The sequence below is a fragment of the Rhincodon typus genome, chromosome 27, assembly GCF_021869965.1.
Source record: "Rhincodon typus isolate 14 chromosome 27, sRhiTyp1.1, whole genome shotgun sequence".
NCBI lineage: Eukaryota > Metazoa > Chordata > Chondrichthyes > Orectolobiformes > Rhincodontidae > Rhincodon > Rhincodon typus.
Genome location: NC_063358.1, coordinates 37,758,905 through 37,786,484, shown reverse-complemented (window position 1 = coordinate 37,786,484; position 27,580 = coordinate 37,758,905). Strand labels below are relative to the sequence as shown.

General features: G+C 40.5%; 1 protein-coding gene across 1 annotated transcript in view; it reads right to left on the bottom strand.

Moving 5' to 3' along the window:
* Positions 1–230: 230 nt before the first annotated feature.
* stk40 (serine/threonine kinase 40) overlaps positions 231–27,580 on the bottom strand; it is a 29,473-nt gene continuing 2,123 nt past the window's right edge. The window contains exons 2-6 of the mRNA XM_048612958.1: positions 25,645–25,760; positions 13,720–13,864; positions 9,133–9,252; positions 7,801–7,885; positions 231–4,117 (exon numbers count right to left, since the gene is read on the bottom strand). Coding sequence (XP_048468915.1) covers positions 3,902–4,117; positions 7,801–7,885; positions 9,133–9,252; positions 13,720–13,864; positions 25,645–25,760 — 682 coding nt within the window. The 3' untranslated portion in view covers positions 231–3,901. The remainder of the gene's footprint in view (positions 4,118–7,800; positions 7,886–9,132; positions 9,253–13,719; positions 13,865–25,644; positions 25,761–27,580) is intronic.

The following is a 27,580-nucleotide window of genomic DNA, read 5'->3' as shown; positions in this document are numbered from 1 at the left end:
TCCCATGATCAAAGGAAACTATACAGAGGAAATTTTAGGCTGTATCTGGGCTACATCTGGCTTGGGAGTATGGCTGAGGCAACTCATGACCTGAAATGACAATTGCCTCATTCAAAAGGAGCCGCATCCCTGAACACCATGGTCTTTGTAATTGAGATCAACTATGCATCATTCCATTTGAGACTAATAGCAGGTAACTTGATATGAACCCATTCAACCACAAGTCAAAATGAACATCTCTACAGTATGAAATTTATTGCTGACATGCAAGTAGATTTTAAATGAAGTACAAAAATATGTCATCTTTATTTATACAAATTTGTATACAATGATCACAATTCCTTTCTACTGACATCTTATACGACGTACTTCAATTGGTACACCCAGAGGCAGCTCAAAGCACACAAATCATCAACATGCATGGGCTGCTGCATTATTCCAGTCTGATTAGATAATCACTTTTACCATGAAGACATAATTCAAGGGCAACAAAATAATTGCTCAATAAAAAGATTTCCCAGGATAAAGTAAAAAGCCACAGCTCCTAATTGTGAGGAATTGTAATACTTTGCCTTTTCACTGAATTAAGGTTATCAGAAATTATATACAAGTTATTGTATTACAAAAGTAAAAGGTAACTGGAGCAGCCAGACTGGAGTAAGGCTCAGAGAACTCAGTGAATGAGGAGTTGAAGAAACAGTCTACGATGCCACAAGTGATGGGGCTACGCCTCTGCTGATCTCTCCATTGGGCTCTGCACTCCTCGAAGCAGTTATTTTTGGATAACCACGAGCCAAGACCCAATAGTAACACAGCAGGGTCTTTGGTGAAACCCTTCATCCTTTACAGCTCTGATGTGCCCTCAGTGGCAAAATCATAGTTACCTCACCATTAATAACACCTACTACACGAAGCTGAATTCCAGAGTACTGATGAGGGCCCAGAAAACTAATTTTCATGGATCCTGAGCACTGTAGTTAAGAGACAGTTACAGCCTCCGATTCCAAAATGCAAGCTTCCAACTAGAATACATTAAGGATGAACGAGTGCAAAGTTCATGGATTGAGACCTCAACTCAAACACCACTCTACCAGCATCACAATATCTTCAGATCCAACTCAAGCTGGTCAGTGAAATTGGCACCGTTTCTTCAACAACCCTCCTGTCGCACCATTTAGAGCTACCTTGGCCTTTAAAGGCCATTCAAAAAATTATTTACTTATACATTTTTTAAGACCTTCTATGCTTTATTGCATTCATATTGGAGTCTTATCACAAACTGCTACTGTATTCCACTTAAACTGATTAAAATACCATACTCAAAAATGGGACACACTCACTTATCCAAGTTGTCCCCCAATGGTGGAATCAGGAGCTCTTGGAACTCATTTTAGTGAAGCACTGAATGGACGGGTGAGACTTCATGAAAACTGTCTCATTAATACAAGCAAGCATTTGCAGTACAGGGTTTCAGGACTTCAACTCTGTATGCATGTTTCTGTTGCATGATAATGGACAGGCATTGCAGATTGTCCCAACAATATACACACTAGCACCAGAAAAGCCACTTCCACAAGGACTCAAAGATCTGCAGAATGTTATAAATCAGTCAATGTAAAACCAAAAACTTCACCCCACCCCAAGCATTCAATTTGTTCACCCAATCACACAGTATAAAGCTTTATGAGGAACACACAGTATTTAATAAATAACTTTTGACAGCATCACAGCATTTCTCTCCCCTCCCAACAAAAACAATCTACAAGTTCGCACTGACCAGAGATCACTCGTGATCATCCCTGAACGGCAGAGGTTTCTTTGTATAACCACCAATCACACAAGGGACCAAACCTTCCCTCAAATGTTACATGTGAAACAAACTGACTTGAATCTACTCAAGTCCTTATATATTTTCACAGGTTCAACTTGGGCAAGACAGGCATTTATCACTGGTTTCAATACTAACTGAAATTCTCAACATCGAGGGCTTTCAACTTCTTTGAGTTTCACCACACACAAAAAAAAACGTACACCAAGCTCCATGTTACTGCAGACCACCCTGGAATCATTGTACATATCCTCCCATCATTAAAATGGGGGACAAAAAACAAAAACAAAAAAAAAAAAAATCAACCCAACATCATTCCAAGTCACTTAGGCAACATTTGGCTGGCATAAGTAATTTGTGCTGAGGTTAAATGATACTCCCAAGACCCAGCCTTGAAAACAGATCACCAAAACGAGGAGTATGGACTGTCAATCAGGAGGAACGCATCTGACCCTCAATCTTTGTGGGGCTGGAGTAAGATTATCTATTACACAGACCCTTTTAATATGAGTATGTTCTTCGCTGGTGACTCTTCTGGAACTGACAGCAAGCTAAAACAGATCTGAAAAGATCAGATTGCGCAAGCCTGATGCATTGATGGATCCCCAAAAGGTACAAGCTTTATACCTGAGCCAGACGAATCATTCCCCAATACGTGGTAAGATAGAGGATGGGCTGAGCATGACCATTGTTTAATGTGATGGCCACTTAAAACAGTAAATCAAAAAGGTCCATCACTACCTAGAGAAGAGTGCACACCACCAGAAAACAGGCAAGGGGAAAGAGGCAGACATGAGACAAAATGGTCCATGCAGCAACACAAAATCTGTGCAAAAGTCACAGTAAAATAAAGACTTGCCTCATCATTGTCCAGTTGGCCACTTTTGCAGGTGATGAACATTTTACAGTTACAAACCCCGTGCACTTAGTGCAGTGAAACCAAAACTGAAGGGACTCAACGAATAATCAGAATTGCAACAATGTCAAGTTGTCACCAGGTCTACTGATATTAAACCAAACTACACTTCTGTCCATCCATTCGACTATGAGACAGCCAATTCATCTCAAAATCACTCCCACCACAGAGACCTCCTACCACCAGCCTTTTAGAAGTTCGAAGACTATATCCACTCAAGAGATGTATGAAAGGGCAAAACCACTACTGGGTGCTAAAGCACCACGTGTGGTTGTGTGGGAATCTCTCACGCTCAATGCTTTCGTGAAATCCTAGCGGCAATGCTGAATGTTCTCCCTGAGCTTGTAAAATAAAAGAAATGACACACCCAACTGTTCTTTAGTGTTCTAACAGTTTCTGCAGCTCAATGAACTTGACAAATTCCAGTGGCTCTGGATCACAAACAACTGCTGAAGTATGTCATGAAATTTTTTTTTAAAAAATTCAACCTCCAAGCTGACAGCTTTCAAATTCCCAAAATAAAAGTGACTAGAAAAACATGGGACAAGCCAACTAACATGATCTTTGCTGTTAAGCGCAGTAAAAACAACATATCTGCGAATCAACTGATTTTTCTTTCCTTCACATTTTCCTTTGTTGGGCATTTTGTACCACACTGAATTCTTCTCGAAAATCTGTTTCACAAAAGGGGGAAGAAAAACCCCAACAAGCTACATTTTACTCTATTATTCAGCGGGTAATGCAGGCAAAAGGGACTCCACAGCGAATGAACACACCCAATTCTTAATGCTCTCAAAATCTCTTGCAGTACAAGTTCTTTTCAGAATCACAACATAGGACGAAAAACTTAGCTCAGTCTATAGTTCTGAGAATGTCTTGGTTAAATGAAGAAAGAGGTAGATTATATAAAGTAAAAACTAAACATCTACTACCGCCCCAGACGATGTTGCAATACTGTCCTTTCTTTATATTGATATATAAAAAAAGCCATCTTCAGTCATCTCTTAAAATAACAGTTATCCTTTCGAAGAGATTCCATCCAATGCTACATATTGGTCACAGAATACTGTATTGCTCAGGATTGGTACTACGTGGCATGATGAGTATTACTGTGCTGTGAACTTGGCTTGTGGAGCTTCAGATGCTGTGTCCAGCTGTCATTTCCGCAAGTAACGCTGAGCAAGGATTGCTGCATCGAGGGGATTTATGGGCTGAGCATCGTGGCCCAGTCGTCGCACTGGTGGGATGTTGCTGAACTGTCGCTTGTGTGCAAAACTCTTCACCTCATGCATAGTGTTTCCCTCAGCCAGCATCAGCTGCTGCCGCATGTAGTTTTCAAATTCATATTGGGAGGACTCTTCTGTGACTTTTGCCTAAGAAGGAAAGCGAAATGTTTTTAAAAAGTGCATTTTTTCATGGCCATCCCCCGCTGCCGCGCGCGCGCGCACACACCCACAGTAGTGTGGTGTAAATACAGAGGATGGAAAACTATGGCACTGTCACGTTCACCAGATTTGGTCCCAAGATAGCGGGACTATCCAATGAGGAGGAGATTGGACAAACAGGAACCATACTCTTCAGAGATTCAAAGACCGAGAGGCAACCTAATTGAAACCTACAAAACACTGAAAAGCGTTAGACATTGGTGGGGGTAGTCTGGAAGCAGGGAGCATAAATTTAAAAATAAGTGAGTTGGCATCAAGGATGGCGACGAGGAGAATTTATATTAATTCAGAGGGTTGTGAATCTTTGGAATTCTACACTCCAGAGGGACATGGAAGCTCAGTCTTTAAAGAAAATAGAGGTTACAGATTTTCTGAAAGGGTTCTGGGGATAGAGTGGGTAGAAGGCACTGAAGTGTTCCATCAGCCAATGACTGTATTAAATGGCAAAGCAGAATCAATGGGCTGAATGGTCTACTCCTGTTCCTGTGTCCAGTCTTTAGACTGCGGTTGCAGAGAGTACGGCTACGTGCTTGCCACCTCATACTTCACCCCTAGTAATTCAAACTCTTGGTGCAATCTATGTTTGGAACCAAATCTTTGAAGTGCACTGACATGTGCTTTCATAGTTTAGTTGGATGTAGTAAAAGGACACACCATTCCATTTCAGTGAAATGAATTCCTCAAAAAGAACATTTTAAAAAAGTGACTTTAAGCACATCACATTAAACGTGGAGTCTGAATATATCATGTCAGTAACAGGGCCACAGTGCTGTACAGGAAGCAGTTAAGAGCCAGTATTTGAACTTACATGTGGTTTCGGTGAAATTTCTGTTTAGCACAGCAAATTAGTACTAGAAAATAGTACGCTTTTTTCCATTTGTGGTATTTAATCACTTGATGCAGAGCAAACTGTGGTACTTAACTCTGCACTGTCCCAATGTGCCTCCATCCTAACAAGTTGATGGTGTGTGGCCCTTTCCCACAGAAGATTGCAGTCTTTGAACACAAGAATGAATTTACAGCAAATGAGTGTCTAGTTCTGTATTTGAAAAGAGACTGCCAATATTTCTTTTACATTAGAGCCCTCTTTCAACCAGAGGCGAGGCTTTAAACTGAAATTCTTGGCTGGATTTAAGCTCAGGCACCACAAAATGAAGAAAAATTTAATTATAATTTTAAACAAAATGTTTGATTGCTGGCAACACTCCATTCATCAGTCTACTGCCTTCCAATGTTCCTTCAAGCTCGACTGAAGGAGTGGTCAGAACACACAGCTCAACCTCTTGCATCTCAACATGTGAACCTGCACAAATTATAACGTACATAACTAAAACACAAGATTGTACACGTCAGTCTAGATCAATTGTACTGTCCATCAGCAGTAGAAAAAGTTCCCATTATAGAAACCTCGGCTTACTTGAAGGACTGTTATTGAGCAACAGCAACAAAAATCAAGATGGACAAGGCTGACGGCTGGTCTCTAGCACCCAATTTGATAATACTGATGACTGAAAAGGCCAATTAAATTAATGATTTTTGCACAGCCCTTCAACAATGAATAATCACCAATTCCAACACATTGCTAACTCTGGGATCAGTGATGACTGCACAACATCAATGTCGAACCAGGAATAAATCTTGAATGCGAATCAAAATTCAAAAATATAACAAAAAAGTGCTGGAGAACACAGCATGTCAGGCAGCATCCATAGAGAGAGACAAAGTTAATATCTGGAGTACGATGACTCTTCTGTGAAGTTCTCCAGCACTTGCTGTTTTTATTTCCATCAAAACTACTCACAGCTCAACATTCAATTATACTTCAAGGATGACTAATTTATCCTCTTTCTCCTAGGGATCTGGATGGAGGCTTTAATTTTTTTGTAATCTATATATTACTGGTTTGATTGAAAACAGCCTGCAAGTTGTAAATCTAAGTTTACAAATGGCACTAAATTAGGAGGCACAGCAAAGAGTGCAAAAGGCAGTGGAAAGGTAAAAAGACAGACAAAAGGGAATGAACAAAACTGTGACAGGCAAGACTCATTGCAGGCAAGAGAGAGGTCATTCACTTTGAATCTAAAACACAAATCAGAATAAACAAACGCAAAGAGCCTAGACCTGTGGACGAGCACAGGTATTTAAGTAAATCTCAACACATCACTAAAACCTAGCGCACAAACACAGTCAAGCACCAAGGGAAATGGAATGTTGGCCTCTAACTCAAGGAAGTTAAAAAAAGAGTGAGGAAGCTATTGGTTTTCATCAGGCCACTGTGGCACTCAGCTTTGTTCAGTGAGGGGGCTGAAAAACCATGGCCATGGAAGAGTTACAATGCAGGGTACACTGGAACAATCATAGCTTCAAAAGGATTAAACTGAACACAAGTCCAACATATAAACATGGCTTGAATTCCCTTGAGTTTAGAAGACTGAGGGGTGATGTAATCACAGAGTTTAACAATAAATAGAGCTAAGTCAATGCAAAGACAGATACTCTTTCCATTTGGTGAGTGGGTTCCAAAGAAAAGCAGCCATAATATTTTAAAAAAGAATTTGCGCTAGGCTATTGGAGGAGAAATCAGGAAGTATCACAATTGTCATGGTGCAAACAAAGGGCACTCAGCCCATCATATTTGCACCAACTCTCTAAAATAAGTATTTTGTGCAATTCGATTCTCCTGCCTGCTGCCTATAACCATGTATTTTGTTCCTCTTCTAAATAAAGAGTTGAATTCCCCTTCGAATGCAAAAATTGAACCTGCCTCTACTATTCTTTCAGCCAGTGCATTCCAGAGTTTAACCACATACAGCATGAAAAAGCTTTCTCTCATCTCACTTTTGCTTCTTTCGACAATTTCATTAAATTTGTGCCATCTTGTTTTCACACTGGTCTCAGCACCCGGACCTATGCCTGGTTATTACTCAGTGTTACTTTTTTCAGAGTGTGTACAGCTGTTAGAAAAGAATAGAACTCAGTTGGCTACGATGCCCCTCGTGGTCAAATAACAACATTCATCGCTTGGTAGTCAGCACTCACTAGGAATGAAAAAGAACAAAGAATAGTAGCTTTAATGAGTTGCCAGTGGATAAGGTACCAGTCTTCAAAAAGAGAAGTGATGTCAGCAACCTGCTCAATTGACTGAAGTGATCGTGATTCAGTACCAAGAGCTATAGTTCAGGGACATACTGCATGGTAAACTGGGCAGATCAATCCAAGCACACACCCTGGTCGAGTCCATGTCCAAAATCCTGGATTCTTTGCAACTTAAACCAAGCACTAACTGCCAAATTAACAGCAGAAACATAAAAGGGGTCAAAGGCAATTAGCAGCAAATTTTACAGATTCAATGACAAATAATATATTACAAGTCAGGCTAAAACACCCCCTGGGTCATAAAGCAGTATAACAAAAGATTGCTTACTTGCAAGGTTGGGCTCATGCTATGTGCAAATAATTCCAAGCCAAATTGAATCAATTCCTAGTTACAGAAACAAACCTAACACACTAGAGTAACTTGATTCAGGGTGACTTATTTTAAATCCTGTTGTTAGCAAACTGAAAAAGGTACAATATATCAGACACAGCAACACCGGTCTAAGGGTTCTTACCTCCTGTAGGATTTCTGAATTGTTGACTTGGTCATCAATATCTGGCACCACCTGTAAAGGGCCATGAAGTGACGAAAGAGATTGCCTATAAGAGAATATAGAAGCACTGTATTAGAAAAATCTGTTGTTGTTCATCAATTGTTTAGGTGAAGTGCAATGTCCCAATTTGCATTTTAATAAAATAGCAAGCACTTGGAAGCAACAGTTCCATTAGTAGAAACCTGATGCAACCAACATCTTCAGGGAAGCAGGTGTAAACTTAGGAAGCTGGGGCAGGAAGAAAGAAGTGACGAGAACTACTCTTGGAAGTCAAGGAGGTTCACTCAATGAGTCAGTATCAATGGATTCACAGGGCAATGAGATATCTTCCAGAAAATTAATCAACATGGCAAGAAGGGAAGTAGTGGGAATTGAGATTTCAAAAGGTGGCTCGGCTCAAGAGACAAAGACTTGCATTTGTACAGCACTTTTACAGACGTACTAGAGGTCTGAAGATAACTTACTACTTCAGCTATAAAGTTTGAAGTGCGACTGTTAATTTGCACACAGCAAATTCCCAGAAACAGCAATGCAATAATGACCAGATAATCTGTTTTTGTGATGTCGACCAGGACACAGGGACAACTCTCAGCTTTTCTTTAACATAATACCATGGGATGTTTTTATATCTACTCATGCAGGCAGGTGCGACTTCAGTTTATTGTCCGGGTGGAAGAATGACATCAACAGTGCAGTACTCCCTCCATACTAAAGCGTCAGCCTCAATTTTAATGCTCAGGGCCTTGGCTGGGGTTTGAATCTCATGACTCAAGGCAAGAGTGTTGACACACACACAGATGACCTCGTGTCTAAAAACTAGTGCATCTTGCCAGCAGCCATTAGTGCTGGATCAAAAAATGTTTTAAAAAAAAAGTGATTCTCATGAGAATGTGCTGAATGTTCACTTTTCTAATTGTGCTTTTGCTACACCCTAAAATTTGTAAGAAGTTATATTTAGCTGCACAAGTTTAAAATAGTCAATTCTTTATGAAATGACTCAACAGAATTTACAACTCCAGGTGACAAAGGTTCCCAGTGGCATTTGATGAGGGAAAAGGAGACATGAGGCTTTAAAAGGATCAGCTTGGTGGCAAATCTCTTCCTGATTACAAGCGTGCAATCAATTAGTGATACAGGCAAGCTGGACAGGGCCTCAAAAAGCAGTTCCTCTGACAATATGGGTTTGGAGTGAAGTGTGCAGAGAGGATGGTAAGAAATCCAGAGCTGTGTTGAGAGATGATTGGTTTAGAGGTAGGATCAACAAAACAATTACGTGCAACATAGCTAACTCACCATGTAGCTATGATGGAGCTCAGTGAATCTAGCACTTCGGTTGCTGTCAGCCTTTGCTGAGGGTCCAGAAGTAACAACTTTCGAATCAAACAAACTGTGTTTTCTGATACACGGCAATCCCTGCACGACAGAAGGACAGGAAAAATAAAGTAATCAATTCTGGCCGGACAACATTTTTTTTTGGAAAAAGACAACATATATATTGACCATGTAACAATAATGGCACCCGCTGCCCAACAGGACTTGTATCAATTTAACAAAGCAGCACAGAACATGTAAACCTATGAGTCACAAAGCAGCACACCCAATACCTCAGGCACAAGACAGGCAACTAGAAACCAGTGAGTAATACTCACAAAAATCCACCTCCCCAAACAAAACAAACCCTACAGATCTACGCAGTAATGAGATTTTTCAAAACACTGCAAGACTAAAGGTTGTAGAACTAATGCTCCCACATTTAGAAGCAAAGCAACATTTCTTGGAAAAAATGAATACAGACCATAACAAATCATTGATCAATAAGTGAATTGTTCCAAGTACTGTTTTTGCTTTTAATTATAAAGCAGATGTCTGTGAAATGGGAATTTGTTTCTTTTAAAAAAGAAAATCACTCGACCGTTCTTTAAAAAGGCAGGAACAGAAAATTGCCAGGTTGGCATACAAATCTGAAGTGGTGAACACAGAGCAAAATATTTCTTGCAAATCTCAAGTCAATTAGTGAGCACCTGGCTTTAAATTTTCACTCTGCATTTACAGTCAAACCTAGGGCACACTAAGTTGTTCTCAGCATCAGACTCCACAATTAATTATTACAAAAGGATTGCAATTAACATGCTTAGTTGCGCCTCCTCCATCTGATTATCTTTTAACTTAGCAAGGGGCTGGCGCCATCAGGGTACTGCCAGAGGGAATGATCAAGTCTTAGAGAGTTGAATCATTCTTTTAGAGTCACATCCAAGGATTATTCAGCAGTAACACACCCAGTCATTTATCACTCTCACATCATAGTTACAATGCCGATGTTCACTCATTCCAACCAAAACTATTCAGTTTGGAATCAGAGGACTTTCTGACTAGAATAATTTTACAAGATTTCTCTGACCTGAGAAGCTTATCATTCTTTTCACCTCAGTGCTCTCACTTCAGTAGAATGTGGACACAAGACACATGCCAGAAATGGAGTACAATTTGTGGCAACACATCAGTACAATACCACTAGAGTGCTGCATAGTTACTGATGCGGTCTTTTAGGTGAGGCATGTCTGCCTGTACAGCTGGCTAAAGGAAAGCCCATAGCAGTTTGAGTGATCAGAAAAAGTGCCATCACGGCCAACAACATTCCTCCCTCAATTTCAAGCAATGTAGAGTATAGGAATACAGCTGACATAGATGATACTGCAAGATGTTGCATCAAGTCACTGTGGAATCCTTTTAGGACTGCCAATAGCTAATGCACCAGACCATGGCTGACAGTAGTCACAGGGGTTGGGAAAATATTTGCTTAATGCAGTCTTCACAAGTAGAACAATAGTTGCTCTGTAGACTCAAGGTTACTGGACTGAGATAGAACATGCAGCTGCACGTATTTACGCACAAGACGTAGATAAGAATATTTCCCATTAATTAATTAATTAATGCTCTTGAATTACTTAATTGTTACAATACCAAGAGTAGATCTTAGTGAAGATTCTTCAGATAATCATAAATATGGATTCCGAAGTAGTTACAGATCTGCTCATATACAAAAAAAACTTGCTAAAACACATTACAGGAAAATATTCAAACTAGTCTTAGATAGTAAAAGCAGCCCCATATCATTACAGGAAGATAACAGAGACTGGTGACATCATGAAACCATGGAGAACCAGGGGTGGACCACAAACTTGTCCATCTCTTTGCCGTTCAGTGATATGATTAGTTTAACTGGAAATACATTGAAATTGCTGAACTCAGCGTACTTCCTTCAGGTTAAGGACCGACCAACAACTAAACAGCGTACAGCAAGTAAATTGCTGAAGCAAGCAAGAACTGTACCAGCGATCCAATTACAATGGGATAACGCAGCACTGCTGACCAATAGTAAATTAGGGTGGGGTGTGGTAAGGGATGCACTTTCAGCTGTATAAAATAAGCTACTTAGAAACTTTTTGCATGCCTTATTGCTCCGGAGAAATGAAGATGTACTCAAAGCTAAGCTGTAAAGGTTAACTGAAACCACCCCACGACTCAGACTCTTGTTGGAAACTATGAGATTTAACAAATCCTTTGGGGAGGAATTTACCAGTCTTTGTTTCAAATCCCTACATTTGTTTGGTGTTTTCATTCCACTCCTAGCTCATGCAATTGCACGACTGGTGGATGGAGAGGGGAAGACAGGTCAGTTTACTGGAAGATTCCAGTTGCACTATTGGATAAAATGGACCTACTGGAACTTTCCCCAGGTTTCACTTTCATCAGTTTGCAACTAACCACCCAAATGGAACTAGTGGTCATCCACCACAATTTCTGTTTTCCAAAAAAAAAAAACAGAATTTTGTGCATAGACCGGTTATTGCATTTGCCTACAAATGAGTGATCTATGTTTGAAAAAGGAATTTTCTAACTGCAAAAAGAACACGAAACTACACTTTATTTGTGAAATCAAAGAGCAAGTGTTGAACTGTCTTTCCTTAAAAGGTACCACTAATTTCTGAAGTAATCCTACAGGTGCCACAGCATTCCAGCATCTTGCCCAACTAGCAATTCTTCACAAACTAGCATAGACATTGTTCAAGAGGCTGCAAAATCATACTGGCTGGCTTTCAGGACTGAATTGGATGAGGCAACACAGTAATGTATTTGTCCTTGTGTTGCTGAGATCCCAAAGTGCTGTCTCTGAATTACATCATTTTAACATTCAGCTGAATAGGCTGACAAAGTGCAGTAAATCGACCACTCCCAAAGACGGTATACAGAGAAACAAAGACAGATTCATCATGTTCACAAAAGAAAACTGAAGCATTTCCAAATTCCTTTAACAGTGGAAGCATATTTTAAAGAACTCTGAAGACACATTTCATGGTGTTTGTTGTTTCGAGTAGTGCTGGTTTAAACACTGACTAATAACCAGAAAGCTGACGTGTGGCAACTGACTCATCAGCGATAAAAGCTACACAGTCACCAATCCCACTCCCAGAAATTTCAGCAACTTTGTTCATTTTAGTTGTACATGCAATTCTGTTCCTTCAAATGGTCAGGGTCAGCAACACTTCCACAGAATTACAAATTTGCACCATATGCAAGCAAAAATAGAAAAAAAACAGACAAGTCAGCTCATTAAAAACAAAATTTTAAAAAAGCAAAAAAAAACAGATACAAGGCTTTGACTCGATGCATTGATTCTTGAATGCATAGCAAAGTGGTCAGATTGGAAGAAACAAAACAAAATGGATCCACGAGCCTTCATAGATACAGCTTTCAGCAATGGGCAAACAATGCAGAACTGCAAACTAGGCCCATTAATTGCTGAATTGCAGATCCAATACAAGCAAGAAGAAATAGTGCTCAATTAATGCAGTGCTCTGGTCAGACAGCACCTCAACTGCATCCAGCTCTGTTCACCAAAACATTCAAGGCCTGGAGGCAGGACCGGCCCCACTCTGAGGCCTCAGTAGAGAAATTTGAGCTCTTCAGCTTTGAAGGCAGACAAAAGGTATTCTTAGGAATATTCAATATTGTTAAATGGTTCAAAATAAAAAAGGCACATCCAAAGAGTGAAACAACATGACAGATCTAAACCAACAAAAAGGTAAAAATTGAAAATATTAGAAAACGCTTTATATGAGGTGTGATCGACACATGGATAGACTCCCATGCAATGAAATAAAAGCCATTGAATCACTGAAGTTACTTGCTGCAATTAAGTGATCTCAAGGACTTTCTACATGGACAAGCTGAATAGCTTCCTTTAAAAGTGAAAACCTTATGAATAAGCAGACTGCTTTCAGCTGTATTTAAGAAAAATAATGTATCTACCTTTAACTTGGTTAAATGTCTCTTGATCTATCTGTAATGAAAGGGTGGCACAGTGGTTAGCACTGCTGCCTCACAGCGCCAGGGACCCGGGTTCGATTCCACCCTCGAGCAACTGTGTGTGGAGTTTGCACATTCTCCCCATGTCTGCATGGGTTTGCTCCGGTTTCCACCCCAGAGACTAAAGATGTGCAGGTTAGGTGGATTGGCCATGCTAAATTGCCCGTAGTGTTCAGGGATGTATAGATTAGGTGGGTTATAGGGGGATGGGTCTGGGTGGGATGCATGAAAGTCAGTGTGGACTTATTGGGCCAAAAGGCCTGTTTCCACACTGTAGGGATTCTATGAATGTGGCCACGTGTTAAACTGGCTTGTGAAAACAGCAAAAAACCTAGAGGGTCTTTCTCAAAATATCTCACAGCAAGAATTGTTCCATGCAGCTGTCTCTTATGTATTATAGTCAACATCCAGAGGATAGGACAGGATAAGAAAAAAAACATTAAAATAAAACCACAAATTATAATACGTCCACAAAAGATATTTTTAAGCCAAAGACAAAACTCATCAACTTACTCTGGGATGGTATATTCAGCCGCTTTTATTTTCCTGAAAAGCTCTTGAGGTATGCTGTCATAAAATGGAAACTGCCCATAAAGCATGGTGAAGAGCACTACGCCAAGTGCCCACATGTCACTGGGTTTGCCCCTGTACGGTCGGCCTGAAAAATAAAAAAAGTACAAAATAAATGTACTTTGGCTAAAACTGCAAGGCCTCAACATATGACTAACATATATATTAACTGCTGCATAAATCCCACATGTCACTCACTGACCAAGTCTCTTGGTGGTCACACAATCTGCTTCCAGGCCTGTCAATACAACAGTACAACGGTACAAGGGGTTGACAATGTAACCAAAAGACTGTTTTTTTAATTATTGTCACTTCCATATCATCTCAGATACCATTAACTAACAGTGCAGGCACAGAAGCCCACAGGCTTCGAATGCTCACTGTTGTAATGTTCCCCCACCCTTATCCACTGCGGAACATGGAAGTGTTGCATGGAGTCCTACATGCAATAATACTGTTCTCTCCACATTTAATAATGTTAAGTGCTGCTTAAATCACAGAAGCATTTCACAATGATTCATTTATATACAAACATTAAATAAGACCTTAAACATTTACTCCCGAGACATTCACAATTTGGCTTCAGAGTGTACTATCGCCGAGACACATTTTGGAGACTCACCAACAGCCCTTCAACAACATCTAATAAAACTGTGACCTCTACCACCTAAAACTGGGTCTGCAATTCAGGAGCTGCAGGTAGCTCCTTAACATCTCATTTACTGATCCCAAAGTTTTCCTGTAGATTGCGTCATCAGGAGTAAAAGTCTTAATTTTTTTTTTCAAAAAAAGAGCATGAGAGGTGGTGTCCTTACATTGTGGGAATAAAAAGCTCATGATCCCCCACTTTCCTGTTTAAAATAATTATTTTAACAGACACCATCACGTTCTAAATAAACTACTTTGAGCGGTACAGCTACACCGATCATTATAGGCCACAATCATTACTGTTTCTAACATGTAGAAGACAATTATTTCACATTCTATAGTTATGTTTGGTTCTAGAGTAAGTAATCAAAACATTGTCATAATTCTACGCACCTTAAGTAAACATGTTTTAAAAGTAACTTTACTGAAAATTGTACAAAGAAAGTATAAAAGTGACAATTAAGTCTACTTCAATTTCACTTTTCCTCTTGATATAAACATATTGCATTTTAGTTACTCCATATGCAAATTAAGCATCGTACTAGAATGTGCGTCACTTTAGGCATTTGGTTTAGAAATGCCAAATTTTCAGCACATAGTTCCCAACAGTCTTTACTTTCAGCAACTTTTCTTTTAAAGAAAGTTGCTTCAGGTAAAAAATGTCCTCTAACCAAGAACAAGGGCTACAGGCACAAGGCAGCATCACCTGAAAATTCTCCCCCAAAACAACAACTGGGGGAGCACAGTAGCACAGCGGTTAGCACTGCTGCCTCACAAAGCCAGGGACCTGGGTTCCATTCCACCCTTGGGCGACTGTGTGTGGAGTTTGCACTCTTGCCTGTGTGGGTTTCCTCCCACAGTCCAAAAATGTGCAGGCTAGGTGGATTGGCCATGCTGAATTGCCCATAGTGTTCAGGATGTGTAGATTAGGTGGGTTACACAGGATGGGTCTGGGTGGGATGCTCTGAGGGTCAGTGTGGATTTGTTGGGTCGAAGGCCTGTTTCCACACTGTAGGGATTGTATATGATTCTGATACAGAACTAAAAATTGCAGTTCCTCCACTATCACAAAGTCAAAATATTGTAACTCCTAACTGAACAGCACTATAGAAGTACTTTCACTGCACAGACTGCAGAGTTCAAAGGTGTTTTTTTTTTTTCCAAATTAATTCATGGGACATGGGTGTCATTGGTTGGCCAGCAATTATTGCCCATCCCTAGTTGCCCTTGAGAAGGTGCTGGTGAGATTCCTTCTTGAACCACTGCAGTCCACATGGTGTAGGTTGACACAAAATGCCCTTAGAGAAGGAATTCCAGGATTGTGATCCAACATGGCAATATATTACCATGTCAGGATAGCAAGAGGCTTTGAGGGCAATCTGCAGGTGGTATCCCCATGTATTTGCTGCCCTCCTCCTTCTATATGTAAGTGGTTGTACGTTTGGAAGGTGCTGTCTAAGGATCTTTGGTGAATTTCTGCAGTGCATCTTGTAGATAATACACACGGCACTACTGAGTCTCAGTGATGGAGGGAGTGGATGTTTGTGGACGTGGTGCCAGTCAAGCAGGCTGCTTCGTCCTGGATGGTGTCAATCGTGAAGTGTTGCTGGAGATACATCCATCCAGTTAAGTGGAGAGTATTCCATCACACTCCTCACTTGTGCTTTGTAGATAGACAAGCTTTGGGGAGTCAGGAGGGGAGTATTCCTAGCCTCTGACCTGCTCTCATAGCCACTGTTTATGTGGCAAATCCAGTGGAGTTTCCGGTCAATAGTAATCCCTAGGATGCTGAAAGTGAAGGGTTCAGTGATGGTAACACTATTGAATGTCAAGGGGCAGTGGCTAGATTACCTGGCATTTGTGGCACTAATGTGACTTGCCACTTGTCAGCCCAAGCCTAGATATTGTCCAGATCTTGTCGCATTTGAACATGGACTGCTTCAGTATCTGAGGAATCGCAAATGGTGCTGAACATGCGCACTGTTGATTGCAACATTTTTTTTCCCCCTTTATTCATTCACAGGGGGTGGGCATTGCTGGCTAGGCAGCATTTGTTGCCCAGAGGACAGATTAAGAATCAACCACACTGACTCCCGACCCACAGCAAATGTAGGCCAGACCAGGTAAGGATGGCAGTTTCCTTCCCTGAAGGACATTAGTGAACCAGATGGGTTTTTCCTCCTGACAATTGACAATGGATTCACAGTAATTGTTAAATATCTGGAATTAAGAATCTTATTATTATTGAATTCAAATTTCACCATCTGCCATGGTGGGATTCGAACCCAGGTCCCCAGGACATTATCTGGGTCTCTGAATCAACAATCCAGTGATAATACCATTGGGCCATCGCCTCCTCTATCCCCACCTCTGACCTTACGATGGAGGGAAGGCCACTGATGAAGCAGCTGAAGATGGTTGGGCCTAGGAAATTAGCTTGAGGAACGCCTGCAAAGATGACCTGGAGCTGAGATGACAGCCCTCCAAAAACTACAACCAATCTTCCTATGTTCCATGTATGACTTCAACCAGCAGAATTTGCCGTTACCCAGTGATTTCAGTTTGTATTGATGGCACACAGTGCCTCATGGATGCTCAGTCAAGTAGCTAGATCTGTTTGAAGTCTGTCTCATTTAGCAGTGATAGTGCCACACAACGCGATGGAGGTAATTCTCAAAAAGAAAGCAGGACATGGTCTCCACAAGGACTGTGTGGTGATCACTCTTACTGATACAGTCATAGATGCATTTGTAGCCAGCAGATTGCCAAAGATGAGGTCAGGTACGTTTTCCCTCTTGTTGGTTCCCTCACCAGCAGCTGCAGGCCCAGTCTAATAGCTATGTCCTTTTGGACCAGACCAGCTCAATCAATAGTGCTGCTGCTGAGGCACTCTTGGTGGGGGACATTGAAATCCACCACCAAGAGTGCATTTTGCACCACAGCTTCCCTCAGTGCTTTTTCCAAGCATTGTTCAACATGGAGGAGTACTGATTCATCAGCTGAGGGAGGGCAGTTTGTGGTAATCAGAAGGTTTCCCTGCCAATGTTTAACCTGAAGCCACAAGACTTCTTGGGGTCCCGAATCAATGTTGAGGACTCCCAGGACAACCCCCCACTGGCTCTGTCCTGCCAGTGGGACAGGATGTATCCAGGGATGATGGTGGTGGTGGTGTCAGGGACATTGTCTGTAAAGTTTGACTGTGTCAGGCTGTTGCTGGACTAGTCTGAGACAGAGCACTCCCAATTTTGGCACTAGCCCCCAGACATTCGTAAAAAGAGCTTTGACAGTTGTTTCTGCCATTGTTTTCCCCAGTGCTCAGGCATTTCATTTCTTCGTTGAGACTTCATGCGATTAATAGAACTGTGTGGCTTGCTAGGCCATTTCCGACAGCAGTCAACTTCAGACCCATTGCTGTGGGTCCAGAAAGACATTTAGCATGCCCGACCAGGGGAGGATGGCAAATTTCCTTCCCTGAAGGACACTGGCAGGCCAGATGGGATTTTCCGACAATTGACAATGGTTTGATGGAGTAATTTCTGCCATCTGCCGTGGTGGGATTTGAACCGGCTCCCCAGAACATTAGCCAATTTGCTGGATTATTAGTCTAGTCTAGTGATAATACCACTACTAGGCCATTGCTTCCTCCTAACTCACTACAATCTCATAACAGAAATGAGTGCTAACAATTTAGCACCAATGACACTTCCAAACCAGGTTACAAATGAAATTACTAAATTCTGGGACAGCTGAGGTTTTTGTGGTTTGTGCATAATCTATTCATCATGTGACACGAGATCCTGACTCATTTCTGTAAAGAGAATGAAAAAGAAAACAAAAACGTTCAAACCATATTTTGAGTTTCAAGATGTATTTGACATAATAAAAATTGGAGAGAGTGAAAGGTAAAGCAATAGCCCACAATAAAACTGAAGGCCATTGCTCACCTAATGTGCTTATTTTATATCCATTTGGGGTCAGAATAGCTAAAATTGAGATCAACTACACTCAAGGCATCAAACAAAAAAAGAACCTCTCTTAGGCAACAGCAAGTTGTCCCCCACAGCCTGCGTAAACTATAGGACACTACTTCAATTCAAAATTGAACCCATTCCACACAGGTGAATTAAAGTTGCTCATGTCTAGATTTCCTGTAGAGAAAAATGCCAACTATCTAAGTGAGGACAGAATATGCTGACAGGGTTAGGTAAATTCAGGAGCCTTTTCTCCCTCCCCTTACTGTTGTGTGGGATGCTGTCAGTGCTGCTATTCAGCCAGCATTTGTTGCCAATTCCTAATTGCATTGAACTGAATGACTTGTTAGGCCACTTCAGAGGGTAGCCAATGTTATCATCTGCACTGCCTACAATGCCAAATAACTTATCAGCAAATTTGGACTATGACTTTCTATGTTATTATTCAAGTCATTAAATAAATAATGAGAATAATTGAGGACCTAAACATAGATCTGTGGGAGCCAGTTACATCCTGCCAATTTGAGTACCTACCCATTCGCCCTACTTTGTCACCTGCCATTCAACCAATTCCCCAGTCATGTCAGTAATTTGCGCTCAATTCCGTGGGCTTTTACTTGAGCTAACAGCTTCTTTACAACTTGATCAAATACCTTCTGGAAATCCATAGAAACAATATCCATAGACATTACCCTGTCCACTACCATAATCACCTCTTCAAAAAAATTCAATGAGGTTTGTTAGGCAAGACCTAATTATCATGAATCTATGCTGGCTCTTCCAGATTAACTGAAAATTTGAGGTGTTCAGTTACTTGGTTCTTGATTTCAGACTCCACCGATTTCCCCATCACAGATGTTAGGCTAACATGTCAGAATTTCATTGGTTTTTCCTCTTTCATCCTTCTTAACAAGTAAAGTGACATGTAATTTTACAATCCAAAAAGGAATGACTCCTATATCTAGGAAACCGAAACATTATAATTAGGGCATCTACAATTGCTGTCCCCCCAACCTTTAACACTTGTGGATGGATATCATTAGTTCCATTACTTAGGACGGAGTCATTTAGACTCGAAACGTTAGCTTGCTCTTTCGCCACAGATGCTGCCTGACCTGCTGTGATTTCCAGCATTTTTGTTTTCAGTGTCGTTCCATTACTTTCCTCATGATCAATGTTTCACTTAAAATTTTATTCAGTCCCTGTCCCCCATCCACTATTAATTTCCTCAGGACTTCTGGCAAACTCTTTCTTTTCTACTAGAAATACTGAGGCAAAGTAATTATTCAACATGACTGCCACTTCCTGCAGACATTGAAAATATCCCACTTTCAGCAAAACTAAAAAAAAAGCAATGTAATGCTTTGATGTTTCTAAAGTGGTTCCAAAAAGAGGATCAACATCAAAGAGAAGTCTATTTTGTATCCATTCACTGTACTATGACGAGGCAATCAAATCAATGCCAATCCAAATTTTTACTAAAATGCATTGGTTTTTGAAAATAAGGTAGTAACTTTATCAGGAATACATCAGGTTCACACAACTCCGAAAATCTTGTCCAGAAACTATTTTCCACTAAGTCCAGTTCTCTCTTTTACAGCTCCAGCCAAAATAAAGATGTAAAGTGCAATGCGTTATGCAATGATTAAGCAACATAGAGGTGTCCAACATTTCCACATGCTCACAAATTACTCAGCCTAAAGTCTTGTTTATTCAGGGCAAAGTTTTGTTGGTTTCTACACTGCAATCCAAGGTTTTATTGCTAAACCCGTACCAACTTTAATTACCTAAATGTTAATAACCATAGATTTGCTTTATAACTGTAGCATATTAATAATTGAACTAAATTAGTAAAATGTTTAGAAGAAATTCTGTTCTAAATCAGAAGTATTGAAAGGAACTGCAGATTGTAAAGTCTTGGCCCCTGCAGATTCCTGACAGGAGGAGGAGGCTGAATCAAGGTCAGAGGACACCAAGGGATCATCAGTGAAATAAACAGCCAGTAGGTAATGTTAAGAGTGCTCAGGATGTTTGGTTTCAAGTTCTAGCTTCAAAATGGGCAGAAGTCCAAGAGCGTAGAGCTTGGCTCAATAGTTCCAAGAGTGGAATCTGTTACATTAGCCAAGTTTGGTGTTTTTTTTTTTTTTTACTCCCCCTCTCCATGTCAGACAGTTTGATTGGAGATTCAAATTTCAAAAACAAAGCCACACAGAGTATTCAACTTCTAAACAGGTTGTTGATGTGGCTGGCCCAGTTAACTTATTGGTCAATGGCAACACCATGTTGTTGATGGTAGGGGAAAAATACTGGTGCCATGAAGATTGTGGAGGTGGGACTAACCAATGCAGTTACAAGCTTGATGTGGGTTGTATCCTGCACATGACGACATGAGTTGCTTTAGCAGAGGCTGGAACAAATAAACAAACAGCTTCAGTTAATGAAAAGGGACCCTTTGATGAGACAACTCAAGATGGGCAGATCAAGTTTGCTTCTAGTAACCTCGACAGCAATGTTCTTGAACCGCAGTGAGCAGCCTCCAATAGCCACAACCATCTTCCTCTGTGACAACTATAACTGCAGCCACTCAAGGTTTCTTTCCTTCAACGGCCTCAATCTGACTAATATCTCCCGATCCAAAACATTAAGCACTTGTACATGATTTCTATCAGATTTTTCACATACTGACCCAAAGCCACATGTTCAGCCACTTAATGGGGCTGAGACAATAGTGTGAATTTTGCGATCCTTTGTTCTGCCATACTGCCTTCCCAACAATAAATATCCAACCCTAATCCTTCCAACAGCCAATATCCATGGTCAGTCTCAAGTGGCTTTGTTGGCCTGACAAATTATCAGATTATTCCGATGCAAATTCCAACAAGCATAACTCAAATATTGGATGCAGAGAAAACGAAAACCAAATCTAACAGTGGGAGTAACAAGGGACACATGGTACATTATATTACAGGAGTTCTGTCAGCGAAGGACATGGGAATCAGTGCTACAGCACACAGATAATCCAAATGAAACTGACCAATGATCACTAGGTGTCCAATATTACAACTGCTTTTCTTGGCATCCCAACTATTTCGTAGGAAATTGTGTAATTTGACACATGCACCGCAGAAAACAGTTTTCTAGCACGCACTTGACACATCTTGGTTTATGAAAGATAAGGAAATGTTATCACAACAATTTGCTACATTCAGAAGCTGTACCTCAGTTATTAAGCTACTCATTCAAATCCCATCTGTCACAACCACAGAGCCATTATGTCAGCTTTTGACACCTAACTAGTTTATAGAAAATTGATTATTCAGTTAGTTAACAGCTGGTTCTTGATAGATTTTGTGTTTAAATTTTCACTCTCAAATGAGAGAGTGTTGCTGGTGAGGCCAACATTTCTTGGTATGTCTTTAGACAACCAAGTGGCTTCCTAGGCTATTTCAACAAACAATTTAGTCAACAACTGCATGTGTTTGATATCATATACTCACCAACTGAATGGATTTCCCACATTTATTTATGGGAAAATGACTTTGGTGGCTATCAACAATTCAGACAGCAACTACTGTCACGTTTCTCTAAAATTTGTGAATGCACGGCACCACTTTGGAGTCACAACTGAGCAAGTAGATAATGAACTGGAAACACCCATTTCCAGCTGACTTATTCTGAGATACTATGCTCAAGGTTTGGTGTTACCGTACACAACACTTGCTGATAGGTTTGAAACCTAAACTTCTTGTTCAGGTTACTGAGGTTTAATTTGCTTTGCAAGGTTGCAGAGCGATTAACCTGATTGCAGCTCTTTTGCCTGAGACAAATAAACTTTTAAAATCTTAAAAATGTACACAACTATAGTTACACATCTAATAGCCCCAAAATTGCCAAGTAAACACACAAATTGTGATAAACCCTCAGACACTCTCATCCAAACATGAAAATTCTCATACTGCTTAATTAGTAAATTTACTAATGCAATACTCAGCCACAGAGCTGAAGGTGCAAAATTCAAACCCTGGCCTTTACTTGATTTATTAATTTCACCCAATGTGGCAAGGCATTCAAAAAAGTTGCCTTAGGTGACAGGGTTCAGTCAGGGCAAAAGAAAACAAGAACAATTCCTGCTCCCTAAAGCCCCCATGTGGGTAAGTATCAGGTGTTGGCTGTGATGTCTTCCTACTTACTATTAAGGCCTTGATGAGGTACTGTCCCTTAGGAAACCAGTTTGAAATCTTGAGCAAACATATTCAGCACAGGAGGAAAGAAATGGAGTAGAGAAAGAATACAGAGCAGCCACAATTCAAATATTAACCACACAATTTCCTCTAAATAATTTAGAAAGGAAATGTAGCATTATCAGAACACAAAACAGGAGTTAAGTGCTTTTGAGGCTGATGAGGAAAATAAAAATGGATAAAAGCTTTGTAAAGAAGGGAAACTGCTGACAATTCAAAAATATTAGTAATGCAATAAAAACAAAAAAACTTACTGCTGCTATTTGACCAGCGTAAACACATCATTAAGACAGTTAGCTGAAAAGTTTTTGCTAAGACAAATTCAACAGACTCGTACCAGAAGAATTTGATTTCACTTCTTTGGGACTTGGTTGAAACCCTATCAGAATTTACATCACGTCAGGTACACAGAATACAAATCAATCTCTAATTAAAGTGACTGCTACTTGCAAGATTGCAGAATTAAGATTGGTAACAACTGTAAGCAGGAGGCAGCTGGAGGGGTTGCAGCAACAGTATCGTATCAGAAATATGCACACCTCAGTTCCTGTCATGGTGAACAAGACAAAGCATGCAAACTGCCAATTTCAGGCAGAATACTGGTGGACAAGACAACAAACATGGTACTACAACCCGATCAGTCATACATGTGACACTAGCCCCAAACTGTACAGTTGACTCGAGTGCCCAGCAATGCATTCAGCCACAATAAAATCACTTCAAGGCATTGCACTGCAAACCTTTTTGGACACAGATGGGAGATAATTCAACTTTGGCAGCAACACTGCCATACCGAGAAACACATGATAAAAGAACAAATAGCTCAAACAATCAGAAAATCCCAGATTTAATTCCCACTTTATCCAACGAACTATTAGCTGGACACAACCTGAGGTGCTACAACTGGCTTCAGCATTTGTGGAAGAGAAGCAGCCTAGCTCCACCTTCTGGTCACTTACCTATGATTCAATGGTGGAAACTGCACAGATGCAGGTGTCAAAATATAAGCTGAAATCAACTTCAACTGCAATATCCCCTCACTTTTTTATTCATTCCTGGCTCTTGCACTTGCTGGCAAGGCCCGCATTTTATTGCCCATCCTTGACCTTCCATAACTTGCTGGGTCTTTTTCAGAGGCAATTAAAAGTCAAGCACTGCTGTGACCATGAAGTCACATACTGACTACGTTGGATAAAGACAGCAGATTTTCATCTCTGAATGACATGAGTGAACAAGGTAGGTTTAATAATAATTCAACAATTTCATGATCATTAATGTAACAAGCACTTGATTCCAGACTAAATTAACAGAATTTAAAATTTCATGACAAGGTTCCGTCTCTGAACCTCTGGATTACCCAGAGGTACGACAAAAGACCTGAAACACATCTGTGACAAAGAATCATGTAATTATTGCACTTCTGCAGACCTACAGCAAAATGCAAATACCTCTTGGCCACTTCAAGTAGATAGAATAATTAGACTTCTGTTGAATATAAACATTCGTTTTTCCCACATTTATCTTCTATTATTGCCAACACCACCAACCAATGCAATTGTAGCAAATAACTGAATACTGAAATGTTGAGATAACTTCAGTGTGGTTGGTACACTCATGCCTAAGCTCTTTCCAAACTCATAACTCACTGAGCAGTCCCACTTCACAACCCCCTCCTTTCCGCTCAGTAACATAACTATATCATCAAGCTATTTGGGCTTTCTAAAAAAAAAGGCCAGACCACAATTACTGACCCTTTTGATTTAAACCGGGGCCAAGTTGCACAGAATCTTGTTCGTCCTCTCCATTCCCCACTTTCCTGACTTTTCAAACACGAGTCATGTGACCTGCTCTGAAGTCTGCCTGACACCAAGTCTGGTGGTTTGATAGGATCAAAAGGAAGGCTCATTTTATGGAGAAGGTTGTGCAAAGCATTACATTGCATGACAATAGTTGCAGATCATGAGTTTTAAAAAAACTCTCAAAGCCCCGAAAAAGGTTATAGGTATCAGGTTTCAAACAGTTGCATTCTAAATTGTCTATTTATTTCAAAAAAGAAAGGAGTTGAGGATGAGACAAGCTAAATCAGCAGTTTTTTTGCTGGATAGAAGTTCATATGTTTCACATGGCCAATGAGGAAGTGGGCAAGGGAAGTCAGTTAGCTTTGTATTGGCTTACAAACTTCCCACGAAACCAAAGAACATCAATGACTACTTCCATGAGGTCAGGAGAGAGAACTCGTGAGATTTTGCAAGCTATAGCATCCGGGTGCAACAAGGAGACTAGTTGAAGCGATGCATTCAGTGGACACCTAAAAGATTCAGTGAAATCTGTCCTGGAAAGCTGAAAGAAAGAAGGAGCAGCAATAGATTTACTGATGGCCAGGGATTTAATAAGTGTTGCCAAAACTGACAAAAGCACCTCGGGATAGTCATTCAAAATTACTACTCAGCAAAGTGAAGTTATAGGAACTCGCTGAAAGCTGGCCTGGACTGTTTGCTGTCAGGAATGTAATTCTGCGAAGAGTGCGTAAAAATAAGTTTGTTAAAAAGTAAATGTTTTTCGTCATTAGTACTTTTAGTCAGTACTGGTTTTAAAACATGAAAGAATAACAGGATTTCAACACGAAATTCAAATCTCTTTTGAAGAGTCACAGGCCTCTACAAGAACTGAAACAATTTGAATATTCGTAACTGAACTAGAATGAAGATCTCTTTTCAAAAGAAAAAAAAAATTATTTGTTCTTTCTCACATTCTCCTGTGGCTGTTACGCCATTTGTTGGAGCATCTGGATGATAAATATGATTACAGTACAGAAGAAACACCTCACTGGAAGCTGGAATGATTGAACAACAGGAAAAAATAGTGGGTGTTGAGACTGGAGAAGGTTTTCCTGTCTCATATTACTGTACTCAATAAACACTGATTCAGAATACAGGCAGCCTTAACACGGCAAACTGCCCACTCCCCTGCCAACAGTTTATAGTCATCAGACAGAATTGGGAACTCACCACTCAGAACATCAGGGCTAATGTAGGCAGGGCTCCCCCGCTGATCTTTCAGTAAATCATCCTCACTAACTAGATGCTTTCCAAGACAGAAGTTAGTGATGGTGATTCTATGAGTCCTGTGGGCAAAAGAAAAAAAAGTGAGTGTGCACCAAATGTATTTTTTTCCCCAAAGCACTGAAGGTGCAGAACAGAAAGAAGTCCAGAGAAGCACATTAGAAGCTGCCTGCCTTTAAACAAGCTGTAAAATAACCTATGAACATCCAATTAATGTTTTGTTTCCAAGAATGAGAATTTTAGACCTACAACCAGCTTCACAAATAGAAACACATGTCAGAGAGTGTCTAGGCAGCACATCCAGATTACATTACGCATTATACAGTAATGATGTTTCCAGTTGACGGCTAGGAAGAGGTTTAAAACCAGGAAGTTGTTGAATCAGTAGGTTCCCTATGTCAATAATGCATTTGGTCACAGCCACCACCCAAGAATACAAGTTGGCCGAATACACAACTTTGTATATTAACACACAATCCTTTGGGTAGATTTTTGACTGTGTTCTAATATTAACAGCACTTTTCATTTAGTTGATCTTGTGGCACACTATGTACAACCCTCAAAAAATTTAATGGGGGAACAGATCAAGTAAATTTTGTTTCAACTTGATTTTGAAAAAGTACCAACAGCAAACCAAGATCAAGGCTGGAGTTCACTGCTAAACAACTGGACTAAGACAACAATTATAGGCTCAAAAAAAAAGGACACTGCAAAGCAATTTCAGATCAACAGGGCCATAAAAATCCTACCCCTTTCATTCCTAGGACATTTTGACAGGAGACATATAAAGTTGAAGGTTTATCTGCTTCAGATAAAAAAAACAATAGGCCATTCAGTCCTTTAAGCCTGCTCTGCTATTCAATGTGATTGCTGCTCATCATCTAATTCAGTGCCATCTTCCTGCTTTATCCTTTAGTCTTTGATGCTTTCAGCCCTACAAACTTTCAAATCCTCCTTGAAAAATAGGTTTTGGACTTAATCATTTTCTGTGGCAGAGAACTCCACAGGCCGAGTAGAATTGCACCCAGTGCAAACAGATCCATCGGTCCAACTCGTCCATGCCAACCAGATATCCTACATTAATTTAGTCCCATTCGCCAGCATTTGGTTCATATCCCTCCAAACCCTTCCTATTCAGATATCCATCCAGATGCTTTAATGTCGTAATTGTACCAGACTCCACCAATTCCTCTGGCAGCTCACTTCATATGTGTACCACCCTCAGCGTGAAAAAAACGGCCCCTTAGATCCCTTCTAAATCTTTGTCCTCTCAGCTTAAACCTAAGCCCTCTGGTTTTGGGTTCTCCTACCCTGGGGAAAAGACCTTGGCTATTCACCCTATCCATGTCCCTCATGATTTTATAAACCTCTACAAGGTCAGCCTTCAGGCTCCAACGTTTCAGGGAAAATAGCCCCAGCCTATTCAGCCTCTCCCGGTTAGCTCAAACCCTCCAACCCTGGCAACATCCTTCCAAATCTTTTCTGAACCCTTTCAAGTTTCACAACATCCTTCCTTAGCAGGGAGACGAGAACTGCATGCAGTATTCCAAAAGTGGCCTAACCAATGTCCTGTACAGCCACAAAATGACATTCCAACTCCTATACTCAGTGTTCTTACCAATAAAAGCAAGCATATCAAACACCTACCTCACTATCCTGTCTACCTGGGATTTCACTTTCAAGGAACTATGAAGCTGCACTCCAAAGTCTTTTTGTTCAGCAACCCTCCCCAGCAGGTGGAGAAATTTCTCCACTTCAGTCCTAAATGGCCTATTCAGTATCCTTAAACTGGACCCCTGGTTCTAGACTCCCCAGTCTTATGATAAGTAGGGGGAGAATGCTCCCTTATCTAGTCCTGCTAGAATTTTATAGGAGATTTCCA